General features: G+C 36.9%; 1 protein-coding gene across 2 annotated transcripts in view; it reads left to right on the top strand.

The window, feature by feature from the left end:
* Positions 1-14,869, top strand: part of CWF19L2 (CWF19 like cell cycle control factor 2) — a 78,223-nt gene that overhangs the window by 9,039 nt on the left and 54,315 nt on the right. For both annotated transcript variants that reach the window (XM_063330296.1, XM_063330306.1), the window contains exons 2-8: positions 1,661-1,771; positions 2,476-2,595; positions 4,020-4,127; positions 6,142-6,261; positions 7,742-7,835; positions 8,969-9,084; positions 10,611-11,329. In XM_063330296.1, the coding sequence (XP_063186366.1) occupies positions 1,661-1,771; positions 2,476-2,595; positions 4,020-4,127; positions 6,142-6,261; positions 7,742-7,835; positions 8,969-9,084; positions 10,611-11,329 (1,388 nt within the window). The remainder of the gene's footprint in view (positions 1-1,660; positions 1,772-2,475; positions 2,596-4,019; positions 4,128-6,141; positions 6,262-7,741; positions 7,836-8,968; positions 9,085-10,610; positions 11,330-14,869) is intronic.

Genomic DNA, 14,869 nt, shown 5'->3' with positions numbered 1-14,869 from the left:
AAGAGCTCTCTGGATCATGGAGAGATTTTTTTGGTTTTGCAAAGTCCCTTCTTTTAAAATTAAGAAGTCTGTGTGACTGCCTTGCTTCCCTTGCATTCAAGCTCATTAGAAAGTTTATCACCTGGAGATTCCAAGAAAGAAGACAATGGAGCTTTAAAAGGGTACTTTGTTTGGGCACAGATGTGTAGGGGGTTTTGTTGTTGTTTTTTGTTTGTTTGTTTTGTTCTTTTTGCCACTTTCAATATTGCTAACAGTGTTCAAAAATACAACAGTACTCCTACCTTATGAGTTAACTTTTTTTAAAGCTTTAAATCTTATTTTTTTGGCCTGTGTTTCTGTTTATTGAACCTTTATGGTGTACTGGTCATACTGGTTATCCTCCTGCACGCCTTGTTTTCAATCGGTACAAAAGCTGCAGATTTCTTTCTTCACTGTATCAAGAAAGAGAAACTGGCCCATGCTAGGGAGCCTACTGTCCTGTGCAGTGCACAGGCTTGTATCTAGAGTTTGTTACAGAGAACTAATGGCTGACCAGAGGAGAGACTGCAACTGGTTGTCTACTCTCCTGAGATTATTTCAAATATTGGTCTTTTTTAACCTTGTATGTGATCTCTTGGCTTATGTTTGAAAACACTTTCTAAAAAAACTTCGGTGTTTCAGGATGAAAACCAAACTCTACGTTTAGTTTTTGCTCCACCTTTAGTTATTTGAAATAAAAATCCCACAAACAAACAAAAAACCAGAAGGAAGCTCAAATTTGCAAGACTTATTTCACACAAAATTAGGGTTGTAATAACATAAAGTAACTTTTCTCCTTTTTAATCAGGTGTGGTGATATATCGTACTTTGGGATAAAGAATTTTCTAATGGCAAGTTATTTTTAAGTAAACTTGTTTGTGAAAGTCACGTTTCTGCTGAAAGTAATAGAGGAACATTCAGAGGCTGAAAAGGTCGTTATTTTATTGATGTGGTTCATAGAAATCCTTTTCAGGAACTGAAGCTGTCTGCAGTGATTACTGCTTTTTCAGAAGTAGTAGTAAAATAATTTCTACTTTTATCTCCATAACCAGAAAGAGAAGAACATTCTGCAGTCCAAAATGCTAACCCTTATGTGCTTGTATACTCCTTGAGAGTGTGGACTTCTGCAGTTCCAAGTTTTGCACCTGGCTGAGATATTTCCAAAGCTGAATGTGCACAGAGATAAATTTGCTAATTTCTCAGATTAATAGATAGTGAGCTGCACTTTGCAGTGGAGTAATTGCCCAGAGAGTGCTTTGAAATAGAAAATCAGAAGTCTACTAATATCATATCATATGCAGTTCATGAAAGTTGTAAGAACAGGAGAATTCTTAGAATGAAGAACAGAGGTTGAATATCTTTGTGTCACTCTTATTTAGGATGATAGGATGAAATCAGTGCTAGAGGAGCTGCAAAGCTGTCGCTTGAGGAAGGAGGGTATCCAATATGTTTTAGCTGAATTTCCCCTTTAACATGTAATACAAAATTATTTTTATTGCAGTCCTCTAAAAGGCAAAGTTCTCAAACACAGTTCTCAACATTGTGTGTGGTTGTGTCAGTGTGGCTTACAAAGGGATGTCTGTAAGTAAATGCTACTGAATTCCATCTGGTTATTTTTATTTTTCTTCTCTGTTTGTCTTAGGCCAAAATTAGTTATGAAAAGGAGCAGAGGCACAAGCTGCTAAAGCATCTACGAGGTGAAGATACGTGGATGCTTGCTGATGTGAACGAACGTGTGGAGCAACTGGAAAAGGTGACGGAACTGTAAATCATTGACTTGTGTTATTATCTTTGCAGCGTGTTCCTATGAACAGAAGGCTTTGAGGGCTTCAAGATGATCTTTAAAAACCTCTCAGTTTCTGAATTGTTTATGCTTCAATATTAGCTTGATTTAGTGGAAATAATCTTTTACTCACAAAGAGGAAAAACAGCTGTCATTCAATTACAGCTTTAATTTCTACCAAATGCAAAAGAGCAAGTGCTGCCAGGCAAGAATAGTCTCATGGGAAGAAACCTAGAAGAATCCAAGGCTTCGTAGCCGTCCCGCTTGTGGTCATTTACAGGAGAATCCTTAATGGGATCTCTGAATATCGCATCCTCTAGTATTAGTGTTGAAATTTGTGCACATATTTCAACAAAGGACAGATATGTATTGGTGATGTAGTGATCCCCAAGGAAGTATATTTGACCAAAATAAAGGTAGTGTAGAAGATATTCTAGGTATAGTTATAGTGCCTTAGTTCCAGTGAAAAAATATATTAAGAGGGGGAAGAAAAGTCGATGTCAGGCATGCCCTCCCCACCTCACCCCAATAGAAGAGAGAGAGGGTAGTAGAAGTAAAATGTACTGTGTGTATTTTATGTTTTTCAGTGTGGTTTGGTAAGTAGGTTGTGATTGTTTTTCTTGTATGTGGGTGATTTTTTTTGCTGGATCTCATTTACAAACATTTACTTGTAGGAACATTCTGTGCATAAAAAAAAGAAAAAGGATAAGCATTCAAAAAAAGCTAAGAAAGAAAAGAAGAAAAATAGGAAAGAAAAATCTGAAAAGAAGGATGACTTACTTGATAGTTCTTCGGTAAGTAAGAAACTTTAAAATTCTTCAAATGACGTTTTTTAAAACCTGCACCATTTTAGTCTCCGTGAGTACACATTGTTCATAAAATTAAGACTTATTCTTAGTATTTTCTGTTGTGAAAAACCGTGGCAAAGTTTGCCTTTTTAATATACCTGAGTGTTTAATCAATTTAAAAGGTGCTGTTATGTGAGTGCTTGTGAATTTTATAATACTGAATTCACCCATTAGGAACTAAGGGATTTATAGTTTTTCAGCAGAGAGAAAATGAAAGAAATCCTTATTCTAGGATAGAGTGGAAGAATTCATAGGTTCCCTGTCGTCAGTGGTGTATGGTAGAATGATGCGTCTAAAATTGGAAATACTTGACTTTGATTTTAAGCGTGAATTACTACTGCCTTTCTCCATGAACGTTCAACCGTGGAAACTCCCAACAACACGGGAGTTGCACGTGCCTCTGAAGGAAGGCTCAAACTTGTGAATCTGTAGACGGATGCCTTCACGTTGAGGGGCACTCCGGCAAAACAGTACAGAGACTGCATTAGAAATCTGGGTGCTGCTTTCTCGCCACGTTGTATAAAACATCCTCCCAGCATTTGGGTGTAAGTCAGGTAGCACTGTGATTTTTTTTTTTTTTTTTTCTTCTTTTCTCAGAGAGTCTCTCTTGTTGAGTGAAGGAATATGCAGTATGATGAGATTTATTTTCCAGGGGCTGATATCAGAGGTGAACTATGGTTTTCAGTTTGGAAAGTAACCTAAGGCACAAATGTCCCACATTTCCCACGGGAGTCATCAAAACCCCTCAGATCACATCAGTGAGTTCCAGGATACAGTGCTGTCCTGGCTGATACCTTTGATCCAAAGTCTGTTATTCCCATGACAAGTTCATGTAAAGAGCAAAAAAACCACTGTTCAATGGAGTCCTGTTTGCTTCAAGTATAAAATCTCAGTACACTGTTTGCAAGTGTAGGAAGTTGGATATGAAAATAGGAGGAGATAGTGTGTACAGTGCTTTACATTTTAGTGTGTTACTGGTTTTACTTTTCTAATGTAATGTAGTAAATAGTAATGAATTTAGATTTTTTTATTTTTGTTTTTGTAATGACGTAAAAACAGTTGGGTTTGGTTTTATTCTGACAGTTTTAACTTTAGTAGCATTATGCTAATAAACTGCCAGTGTGAACTAGTGATACATACTGTGATGTGATCATGAAGTATGGTGGAATGTTTTGACCATGAAAGAACAATCTCCTATGGGAATATCAATATTGTATTTTTATTATTGGTATTTTAAAATAATAGACAGTACTACATTAGTGATGCTATCAGCATCAATTTTGATTACCAATATGCTTGTTAAGTATTGTATTTTATCAACATATTATGTTAAGATGTTGTTGTTTTTCTTTACATTGAACTCTTTTTAGGATTCTTCAGTTGAATGGGTTGAGTCAAATGTGTCACAGTCAGATAACACAGAAAAGGCTTGGAAGGTCAACAAGCAATCAGATGCTGTGAAAGAACCCTCCCTGCAGGTGAGCAGTCTGATAACTACTCCAGAAATAAATCCAGCATGACCAAATGTGAAATGTGCTTAGGTTTCTTGACAACTCTTTTGCAATGTGTTGAACAAAACCTATTTTACAGACAAATGTCTTTGCTTAGCTAGGTTCATGTTACATTTCATTCATTGGAAGACTTCTCTACCTAGTAGTTGCGTAGTACTTAACAAGGCACTATGCTTAAAGTTGTCTAGCACCAATTCCTTTCATCATGTTCTGAGGCTCTAGCATCTTAGCTTGATTTTCTTGAAGAGGTCAACTTAAAGATTTTGACTAGACATAGTATTTTTTTCTGCATAATTTTGGTGGCTATTCTACAGTTGAATGAGTTTTTGCTTCTGTGATGCTTAAACAGATATGAGGAGGAGAGGTGTAGAACTTTGCAGTAACAATATGTATGGAATCAATGCCTTTTTCGAATTTCCTAGGTGAATTCTGTGTTCAGTAAGCAGTGTCTGTTCTGAAAAATGGAGTCATTCTCAAATGAGCTACTGTGATTTTAGTAACATAAATGTAGTCACATATCAGAACATCCCCAGTTGTGTGAAAATGGTGATTTTTAATTTAGGTCTAATTCCACTCCTGAAGAAGTCCCTGTTTCTCATTCTGAATTTGTACATCTTGTTAAGAGAAATAAAAAAGATCTCTGAATCATATCTATCTTCTTGGAAAAGTATAAAGTAACAAAATATAAATCCTTATGTATGTCATGATAATTTATACTACAAAGCCATTTTTTCCCAAATATTTATTGTACGATGTGCACCCTTGGGCTTGTCTATTTTGGACGAAGAGTGTGCTTTTGAAAGAAATTTCCTGGTCCTCCCTACTTGTTTTATTTTGGTTCACATTATGAAGAAGTCTTGGAGCATGTAAATCCGTTTCCTGTTAGATTAAACTAAATTAGAATGTATGCTCTCAAAGTGCAGCTAAGGTGCTCCATGGGACCAGTCTCTGAAAAAAAAAAAAAGGTCCCATGCACATCCACTTCTGTTGGTCCACATTACTTGCTAATGTGGGGGCATAGATACTATTGAATTACTTGAAGATAGATTATTTTTCAGTTCCTTCTCTTTCCTGGAGGAGATCTGAGAAGTAGAATGTTGTGTTTCACCTCTGAAACTCTCTGATGCGTTGCCTCATGTAATTTTTAAATAACAGAAAAAGCGTGGCATATAGCATCTGTTCAGACTGACAACTCAGACTTGAACCCTACTGAAGATATGAAGACTCTTCTGCAAGGACATGTTTCAAAATAGGTGTAATCTTGTCATTTTGGTTGCTATACTATCCACAGAAGTGTTCCAAATTCCAAATACTTGTTTTTGCAGAGTAGTTTTTTATAATGTGTATGTCACCACTTTCTTCTGAGGCTTTAGGTTTTGTGTGTATAAAGGTAGTAGGTATATCTAGGCTTTTTATAAGCTGCTTTTCTTTAGAGGGTAGTCCTCATTTTTAAAATGTCCTTGGTGTGGCTTAGGTTTTGTAAATGCCCTGTTACTGTGGGTACAGTGCACAGAATTTAGGCGTGTAACTGTTTAATTTGAGGGTGCAGTTTGTGCCTAGATATTGGACGTATGAACTCTTCTCAGTAAGTGATTGAAGATATTGTATATACTAAAAGAGATGTAAGCTGTCATGAAGTCGGAATTACCAAGATGAAAAAGAATTGGTTTAGATGTACAGTGTTTGTTTAAGCAAATAATAATCAGTCCATATGGTTTGCATGCTTACTAGTGTCTTAAATATGTTGTGAAGTTGTATTTCAAGTTATAGAAAGAAATTTATTTGTGTGAATATTAAAAGCTTGAAAGATTGGGGTTCTTAAAATCGTATTTGCTTTTCATTGAAGTATTTCATATGTGTTCATAAAACCTATACTTTTTGTTGTAAGTAATATTTGTCAATAGTAGCACTTGTTTGATTTGTACTTAAGCCATGTTTTTGTTGGAAGCATGAACACTGATTCTTTGTGTTTATTTTAAAGAGAGAAGAATGGATGAATTTAGACTTCATGTCATTGAAAACCACGTCAGTAGCAGCTGTCAAAGGTGAAAGACACAAAGAAAAAATACTGGAACGACAGAAAGCTCAAGAAATTGAGCAGGTAGGAGGAATTAATGAATCAACTTTTTTCTGCATCTTGCTAAATTTTGTGTGACGAATAAACAAAATTAATTGATTCAAATACCTAAGTCTTTGTGTAGTTATTTGTTTTGTTTGTGATAGGAAAGGCTCATACAGCAGGCTTCTCTTGTGGAGAAAAGCCTTTAAATTATCTTCTAGGTAAGGAGAAAGCCAGTTTTGTTAGGATTAAGTTCTGTAATATTTGAAGTGCTTATGGGATGTTTTATTTAATAACAGTGACAGTCTGGCCTTCTTCCCCACGGTGTGTGTGAAAGGTCTGTCATTGTTTGCTGTGATAAAAGCTTTCCTAAGTTTCTGTGTTAAAGTGTAGGGTGCTGAGGCTTTTTTTTTTTTTTTTTCCCCCGAAGAAAGAATTCATAGCAGTTGCTGTGCCCTTCGTGCCACAGCTGTGCCTAAAAAATGGGTGGATCAGGATCCGTCTGGGGAAGGGGTTGCTGTCATTAAATTAGTTCTGTTTACATACAGTTGCTGACTACTTCATTTGTTCCATCAGCTCCTTAAATGCAATGTAGTCTGATCTGAAAACACAGTTGCTGATCCCTATCTAATATTTCCTTGTCCTCACAACTCACAGTAGGCCATTTGTTGCTGTTCGGTTTTCCAGTTAGTTCTGTTGTGGCTAGGAACCAGATTGACCTGGAGCGCTGCTCTTTTGTGTTATGCGGTGCTTGGTTAGTGTCTTTTGAGAAGGGATCAGTCATTTTGGTTTTTCCCCACATAAATTTTTGCTGAACATTTTTTCTGAACTGTTGAAGGACTGTTTAATGTGAAGATCTCAAATCACCAGAATGTCAGCATGTATTACATGGTTAATGTTAATTTATATGTATACTTGATCTGAGAATAATACGATTTTTATAGACTCTGCCACCGAAACACTTTCTCTCTGTGCAGGTTTATACTTTTCTGTTTTCTACACCAGAATGTCTGTCCTTTCTTTGATGCCCAAACCAAACAGATGCTTACAGCGTGCTAGGGGTGGTGATGAGTTGACGATATAGCACAGACAAATTCAAAATTTTGTCAGTGCCAGAAAGCCGAATCAGCTGTTTTCTCCAGTGGACTTTTGTCTGCTTCCAGAGAAGTCAGTTGACAGAATCACAGTAAGTGGTCTAGTTTGAGGGTGAAGAGCAGTAACTTGAGGTAAAACTAAGCTGGAGCCCCAGTAACAGCAGTGCTTCAGACACAGTGCATATTAATGCTACACTGGAAATGAAGTCAAACAGTAAAACTGCTTCTGTGTAATAAGGGTGCCAACTAAGCACATGTTTGAGAGCTTTTACGCAGGATGGAGAGTTATGTTTATTTCTACCTGTCTTTAGATAGCACAAGTTATGAGTAAGCTATTCTGTTCTCACGCAAGTCTCACAAAATTTATCAAATATTCTAGAAAATACAAACCATGTGCTACGCACACATTAAAATTATTTCTGTTTTAGGCCATGCTGTCTGAGAGAGAACTCAATCCCTATTGGAAAGACGGTGGTACAGGTTTGCCACCAGAAAACGATGAAGCAGCTTCAGTTAAGAAAGGTAAACAGCAACTTTTAGTAATAATCTTAAATTTCTGTCTCCAGCCTCTGATCTCTGTGTTGCTAACAAGTTACTACTGACGTTGATGTAAAGAGATTATGAATATTAACATGTAATAAAGTAAAAATTCGATGAAAATTCAGTAGTGAATATTGGGTTAATATTATAGTATGTCGTTTTGCAGAATTTCTCTTCACGGGTTTTTAATCTCGAGTGGTTTGACCTTCAATATCTTTTACAGAAATTCTCCATTTTGAACTAATTAGAGGAAAGCATGATTTAACCAAGACAAGATAAATTGTTGTCATCTCATTTGGTTCCTTTCATTCCATTACACAAATTATAGTTTTAAAATATTCAACCACAGAAGTCTGAGTCACATTAAAATGAAGTACATTAGAGATGCAGTTTGTGAAAAATATTATTTCTATAACCTTTTCACTTCTTTTCTTACCCTAGGGTTATCCTGCCTATTTCCTGCAAGAGCAGTTAGAAAAACGTTTTTCATAATGTCATGAAACGTTTATTATGTGATAAGAAGGGTCCTTGTATTCTGTCAGCAGGGAACAGTAGGGTCCCTGGCTTATCTCTTTGGGAGACTTTCCCTGTAGACAATCTGTCCTGCAAACCATTAGCCTCATGCCCACTTTCAGGAGTCACAGAGATCAGCAAGCTGTAAGAGGTGACAGGCATCAGTGAGTATGTGTCCTGAGTGTTAAGACCTCTGCAAGCTTCTCAAATGGAAAGCAATGGGTTACTCATAAATTTACTTGTTTGTATGTAAGGAGTATGCCAAAGAATGGACACAAAGCGGAAACAGTAAGAAAGTTATTTAATTTCATAAAAACCCCCACAACTTCTCATATGCTGCTCCTGTCTTGGAAACTGCTTGTCGTGTTCTGTGGTAAAATGGAGAAGCTTAACTTAAATCAGTGGTATTACTGAGGTATATCCAGCAATAAGTTATGAAAACATGTAATTGTATTACTATATTCATTCTTTTTTTTTATTTTACACATCTTCAATTTTTACATTAAGTTCAGGTGAAGATTTAATGTCACATACAGAGTGGTGTTAAATAGGAATAACTACTGAGATATAAAACTATGACCTCTCGTTGTTTTCTACTTTAGTTACAGTGGTAGAAGATGCTGGATTAAGTTGGTTACGAAAATCATACCAAAGGATGAAGGAGCAGGCTGAGAGAGAGAAACGAAATTTTGAGGAAATTGTAGCTGAGAGATATGGGGTAAGGATCTTCAATTACATTTTTTTTTTTCGTACTAATAGATGCTTGGAAAAGGTTACTTTCATGTGAAGGCACAAATACTTAATGTGTAGTGTAAGACGTAAGGAAAGAAGACGCAGGAAAAAACCAGCCTCTGAAGCTTCTCTCAAGTGACGAAGAGTTTAAAGCTACCCAGCCTTCTATATATTTTTGTTAAGTATTTTCTATTTAATATACGGGATCCTGTAGTAAATTTAAAATACTTATCTCCTACCCAGTTACAAAATACCTGAGTGCTTCAAAAATTATGATCTGTACTAGAAAATATATTTTGTTCTCCTGCACGTAGCAGATAATAATGCACGTTGAGGATAATAATAATGGCAAGACAATTTGGAGAGCTGTGTCAAATCTTACCGAGTATGAATCTTCTGGCCACTTGTGCTTAGTCCAGATATGTTGTGAAAGCTGCTTGCTTCTGAAGGGTTTAAAAGTCTTCAAAATTTATTTTTAATAGAACAGTCTGCCATAACAATATTAACTCTTTAAAGCCTGTCGTCCCCCCCTACATATTATATTATTGTTTTTAAAAGCATTGGTCAAAGATGTGGGATGTTAAATCTTGGCCATAGTGTTACTTTTGAGATTTCTGTGGATTTTTTGATTAGGTTTGTTTGTTTCTGGAAGTCTTAGATACGACAGTATGACTTCATACTATTGTCTTTGAACTGAATTGTAGTCACTCCTGAGTGATGAAACCAGCAACATCAGTGCTGGCAGAAATTATTCGATGCCAGTGATTGTAAAGAATATTATTTTTAATGATCTTTCTCAAGAAACTAGAATGAAAACAGCATGAACCACTCTGGCTGCAGGATAGTGATTGAAAGATATCCCTGCCTGATTTGCTTCAGTATATAATGTTTTGAGGAAAAAAAAAAAAAAGTAATTGATGGCTTTTAATTCAACTGGAAAGAGAGAAGAGGAACAGTCTACATTTTGCATAATTGCCTAATGGATAGAGTATTTGTCCAGAAAGCCAGAGACAGGGGGTTCAAGATAAAGATTTTGAACCCACTCTTCTGTATTTTTAGGAGTTTAACTAGATTGTAAAATGGTTTAGTGGAAATGTGCGTTGGTTCTACATAAGCTGCGCATCTGGTGAGCATAAATGTAAAGTTCATGAGTGAGACAGAGGAAGCCTTTCTCCCTAGCTCAAGCCCCTAATCTCCCAGTTGCCAAAAGATAGTTCTGAGGCTCTGGTCCCTGTTCCCAGGAGTGCTTTGGCACTTTAGAGCCATGGGATGGAATTTAGAAATAGTCCAAGAAAAGGCATGAGAAAGCCTTCCCAAGAGAGTATCTTAGACACCAGTCTATAAGTTCCCTTTTTCATAATGGTCTTCCTTTCCATTCCGTGGCTCATGCCTTGCCCTTAGCATGCTGAGTCATTTTCACAGAATGATGCCTTTCTTGTAATACTTGGTAGGGAGCTTCACAATACTCCCTGATCTTAAAAGCAGTATGACTTTTTTTATTTTTTCTTATAGTCAATGGAGGTATTTCAGTCACGATTAGAAGAAGCTGAAAAAGTTGCATCCAGAAAGGAAAATGATTATAGAAGTGGAAGATGGAAGAAAAATGACTATTCAGAAAGTGAGAAAGAGAAGAAAGAACGGGATGTGAAAAAGGAGACACGAGATGAACATGATAGAAACAGAAGCATGTTTGGGGGCTATACTAGGGAGAAGTACAGCAAAGGATGGGCGCAAGAAGACAAAGGTTACAAACCAGATATGTCAAGAGAAGACCAAGAATGTGGACACAGTAGCACGGATTCAGTATTGAGAGGCTACAGCTCCAAAGCAGAAAAACACTCCGATGAAAAACGAACTCAGGAAAAGAGTTCATCTCTAAGCAACATGAAACACAAATTTCTGAAACCCTCTGAAGATGATGTATCATCTTATAGTTCATCTAGAGACTACAATTCACGACAGTCCTCTTCCAAACTGTCAGCTCATAGCTCTTTGAGCAGCCGTTTCCAAAAACCTAGTGAGGATACTGCACTGTGGACCAAAACACACACAAAAGATAACAATGAGAAATCAACATCTGATCAGAAATTATCAGGTACAGGGGAACAAATTGATGACAATAGTTGGGAAAGAGCTCCAAGTGATGAAAAGGAGAGGTCACAACAGGAGTACCCAAGTGATATCCCTGAGAAGAAACAAACGTTATTTGACAATAAAACATCGTGTTCTAGGTATTGTACAAACATCTTTACTTGTCTTTTATTTGCTGTATTTTTCATGGCAAAGTATACCAGAAACTCTGTCTTCTTTGTGACGGTGTTAGATCTGATCATATCAGATCTCTTTAGTTAGGAGGAGGCTAGCCTCCCAGCTCAGGGCAGCTACAACAGACCACTGTAGAAGTAATGAGCACCCCTACTTGTCCTGTCTCCTCACCATATTTGAGAGTTGTTAATGATAGATTATTTTCTCCTTCTTTCTAATGTTAGTTCACGCTGCAGTAAAATTTGCCTCGTAGGCAAAAAACCTGCAAACAATATCTTAACTGTTACTGAATTTATAAAAGACAAGCTTGAAATGTTAGAAAATTCTGACTAAAAACTGAAATAATGCAGCAGGGGTAGGTTTGCCACCTGTGTGATGAACTCATATGCTGAAGTAGTAGCATATGAAAAACAGTAGAAGGTATTGATTAGAAAAATGCATTTTTTTTTGTGGAAAAGAGGGAAGATCACAGGAGCAAGAAGGGAAATGCAAACTAGTATGTGGTAGGAATTTCAGTTTGCCTGACTTGCTTTAGTGAAAGACAACAGAGAGTAGTAAGGAGAGGTGGTCAGAAAAGTAAGTTGTAGACAACTGAGCTTTTGCTCTACTCGAGGCTACCTGTTCTCCAATATTACCAGTTTGCTGGTTCTTCCAGTGGTATGAGTAGTGTGGTTATTACTGTAGATCTTCCTAATAATAATAAGTAGGCAGATGCAGAAGTACTTTAGAGTCAGGATGGTGTTAATTACTTGGGAAAGCTGGACAAGTAAATATTCTTGGTTGGAGTATGTAAGAAGGATGATATTGATTTAGTTGGAAACAGCATTTGATGAAATATCAAGTGTAATTCCTTTTTTCTTATATGCCTGTCAGTTATTTGCAGAAAAACTTTTTATAGTGGGATTATGAATTTGCTTTTAATTGTTGGATTCTAATAACAAGACAATACCTTAAAAGTATTTCTTTTATTTATAACTGCCCCTGTGTGTAGTACTTGCAGATACCTCACTGTGGATTTGCAAAGAAAAATAGTACATTAAATGAGTACTGCATGACTAACCAGAAACAGGCAGCTTAGTCTACACAATTCTTTATATTGTATAGGTTGCGTATTTTTTCCAGCTTTTACTTGCTATATTTTCTACTCTGATAGGAGGCAATGAAATTTACGTTTTCTTTGATAGTGGGAAGATAAATTGTTTGTATGATGTTCACTTAATCTTATTTATTTATTTATCTTTTTAAAAAAAGCCTGAGTTTGAATATACATCATGGCAGGAATTGTTTCTGATTCTGGCACAAACAGTTTGTAGGCACTATGTGAAGTCCCACTCATGTGTTTGTCATGTCTTGTTTTATTGTTTATTTTACTATTTGCCTATGTGTTAGTTTGCTGGAAAATGAGAACTATATCTTTATAGTTATTTTAGATACTCTGAAAAAAAGATCTTGTAGCATTAAACCTGTGATGTACTAGACCTTATTAGACATTTGAATTTAGTGATCCTCTTTGTTTTTCTTGATATTGTCCAAATAGTTATTGTCCTGAAGTGCCTGGGGTTTACCGCTTCAACGCACTTTGTAAAGTTCTGGTTAGAGTGAATCATGGTGTGTCTAAGCTGGAGCCTATGAGACTTCCTCAGCTCCTGAGTCCTGCTTTGTTCAAGACTTTGTTCAGGTACAAGGTCTGCACAATCCACAGTTGTTTTCTGCAGGCCTTGGGTAGTGCATTGGTTTCCATAAGAAAACGTAGGTATTCATGTAAGGAGGGATGCTGTGCTGAGCTGGGACAGTGCATCTGCACTGCAGTTCAGGCACAGACTCCATGGAAATGAAAATATACACTCAAACTATATGTGTGGAAAAAAACCCACCCTGTTAAGAAGCTTCTTTTTAGTGCATGTAAAAAGGCATGATCATGCATGGTTATAGTCTTATCTTTCATCTTAAATATCATGCACTTTTTTAAAAGAACACCAAATACTTCACTGATTAACAGCAAATAATCAGTGTAAATGACACATAATCTTTTAGTAAGTCTGCCTTCATTGTCAGTTGTTTCCTCCGTGACTTCCAGAAGGAGAAAGCAAGATCTAACAGCTGTGTCGTACAGCTGATGGCAAATAGGACTTCTGACGTACAGTAAACTTTATTGAACTGTAGTGAACTGCTGACTATAAGAGAGTATTGGTGATTGTCCAAAATGCAGAGTCTGAGTGAGAGGGACCATGAGAAGACCCTGCACTTTTTTTCTAATTTTATTTATTTATTTATTTATCTTTTCTTTTTGAGGGGTGGGGTGGCGTGGAGCTGGGTGTTGCTTTGCGTGTTTGCAGCCACTTTGGAAAGACTGCACCCTCAGCTTTTATTGCTGAGCATGGTGCTACGTGGCATGCAATGGTCCTTGGGCCAGTTTGGGTTGGCTGCCCTGGCCGTGTCCCCTCCCAGGCTCTTGCCCACCTCAGCTTATTTGCTGGGGGTGCAGAGTGGGAAACCGAGAGCACCTTGAGGCAGTGTAAGGGCCGGTTCAGCAGCAGCCAGAGCACTGGTGTGTTATCAGCTCTGTTGTAGTCACCAGTTGAGGCCAAAGCACAGCACCATGCAGGCTGCGAGGAAGCGCATGGACTCCATCCCAGCCAGACCTAGCACAGCATGTAATTATTGAGTAGAAGTTAGAGATATCATTGCCTCATTATTGTTGTCTTAAAAGAAGCAACTGCTCCTTTACAGTCTTAGTTTTTAGTTTCCTGTTAAATAATAGAATGATGGAGATTCACTTTTATTTTATTTTATTTTCTTTATTGCAAGTACAAAACCTGTACCTTTTCGCTGTTGGTTACCTCGTGTAGTAGATGCGATGCTAACTGTAACTGAACAGAGCTGCAAATTTTGGGAAACTAGATTGCGTGCGGAAGTGTTTCACTTATTGAAGTTCAAAGAATCCAATTATTATGATAGAAAAGATAATTCTTCCCTTTTCCTCACAGAAGAGAACTAATCTTAGAAGCTATTTAGCTGGTACTTTCTTTTGCATGCGTTTTCTGTTTTAGTACTGTTAAACCTGATTGTGCATCTTCTGTTGATAATTTAATTCTATTTCTTAGCCAATACAATTACTAAGATGATTTATTAATAAAGTGGAGATTACTTAGGCCTGGAAAACCATATAGCCTCTGCTTATTGACTTATTTCCAAGTTCTTTTAAGCTGACTGTTGACTCCTAAGCATCTGTGTGAGATAGGGTATCACCTGTCTTCCTGTTTCCTTCGGTGGGAATTGTCTTTTTTTGCAGAATTTTGTAGAAAATTCTGGCTTTTGGAACATTTCAGTTTTGGATATGTGGGGAAGTTACCTGTTGGGAACAATTTTCATGCTGCTACTTTCTTCTTCCTGAAGTTTAAAGTCTTGTAATACATGCGCTCTTTCATTGATGTTCAATCAATCACAAAAAGTAAATCTTCATTGACGTTAAGGATTGGATTAATAGGTGTTGCTGGTTCAGTTCC

This window comes from Chroicocephalus ridibundus, chromosome 1 (assembly GCF_963924245.1).
Source record: "Chroicocephalus ridibundus chromosome 1, bChrRid1.1, whole genome shotgun sequence".
Taxonomy (NCBI): Eukaryota; Metazoa; Chordata; class Aves; order Charadriiformes; family Laridae; genus Chroicocephalus; species Chroicocephalus ridibundus.
This window is presented reverse-complemented; position numbering and strand designations above follow the sequence as displayed.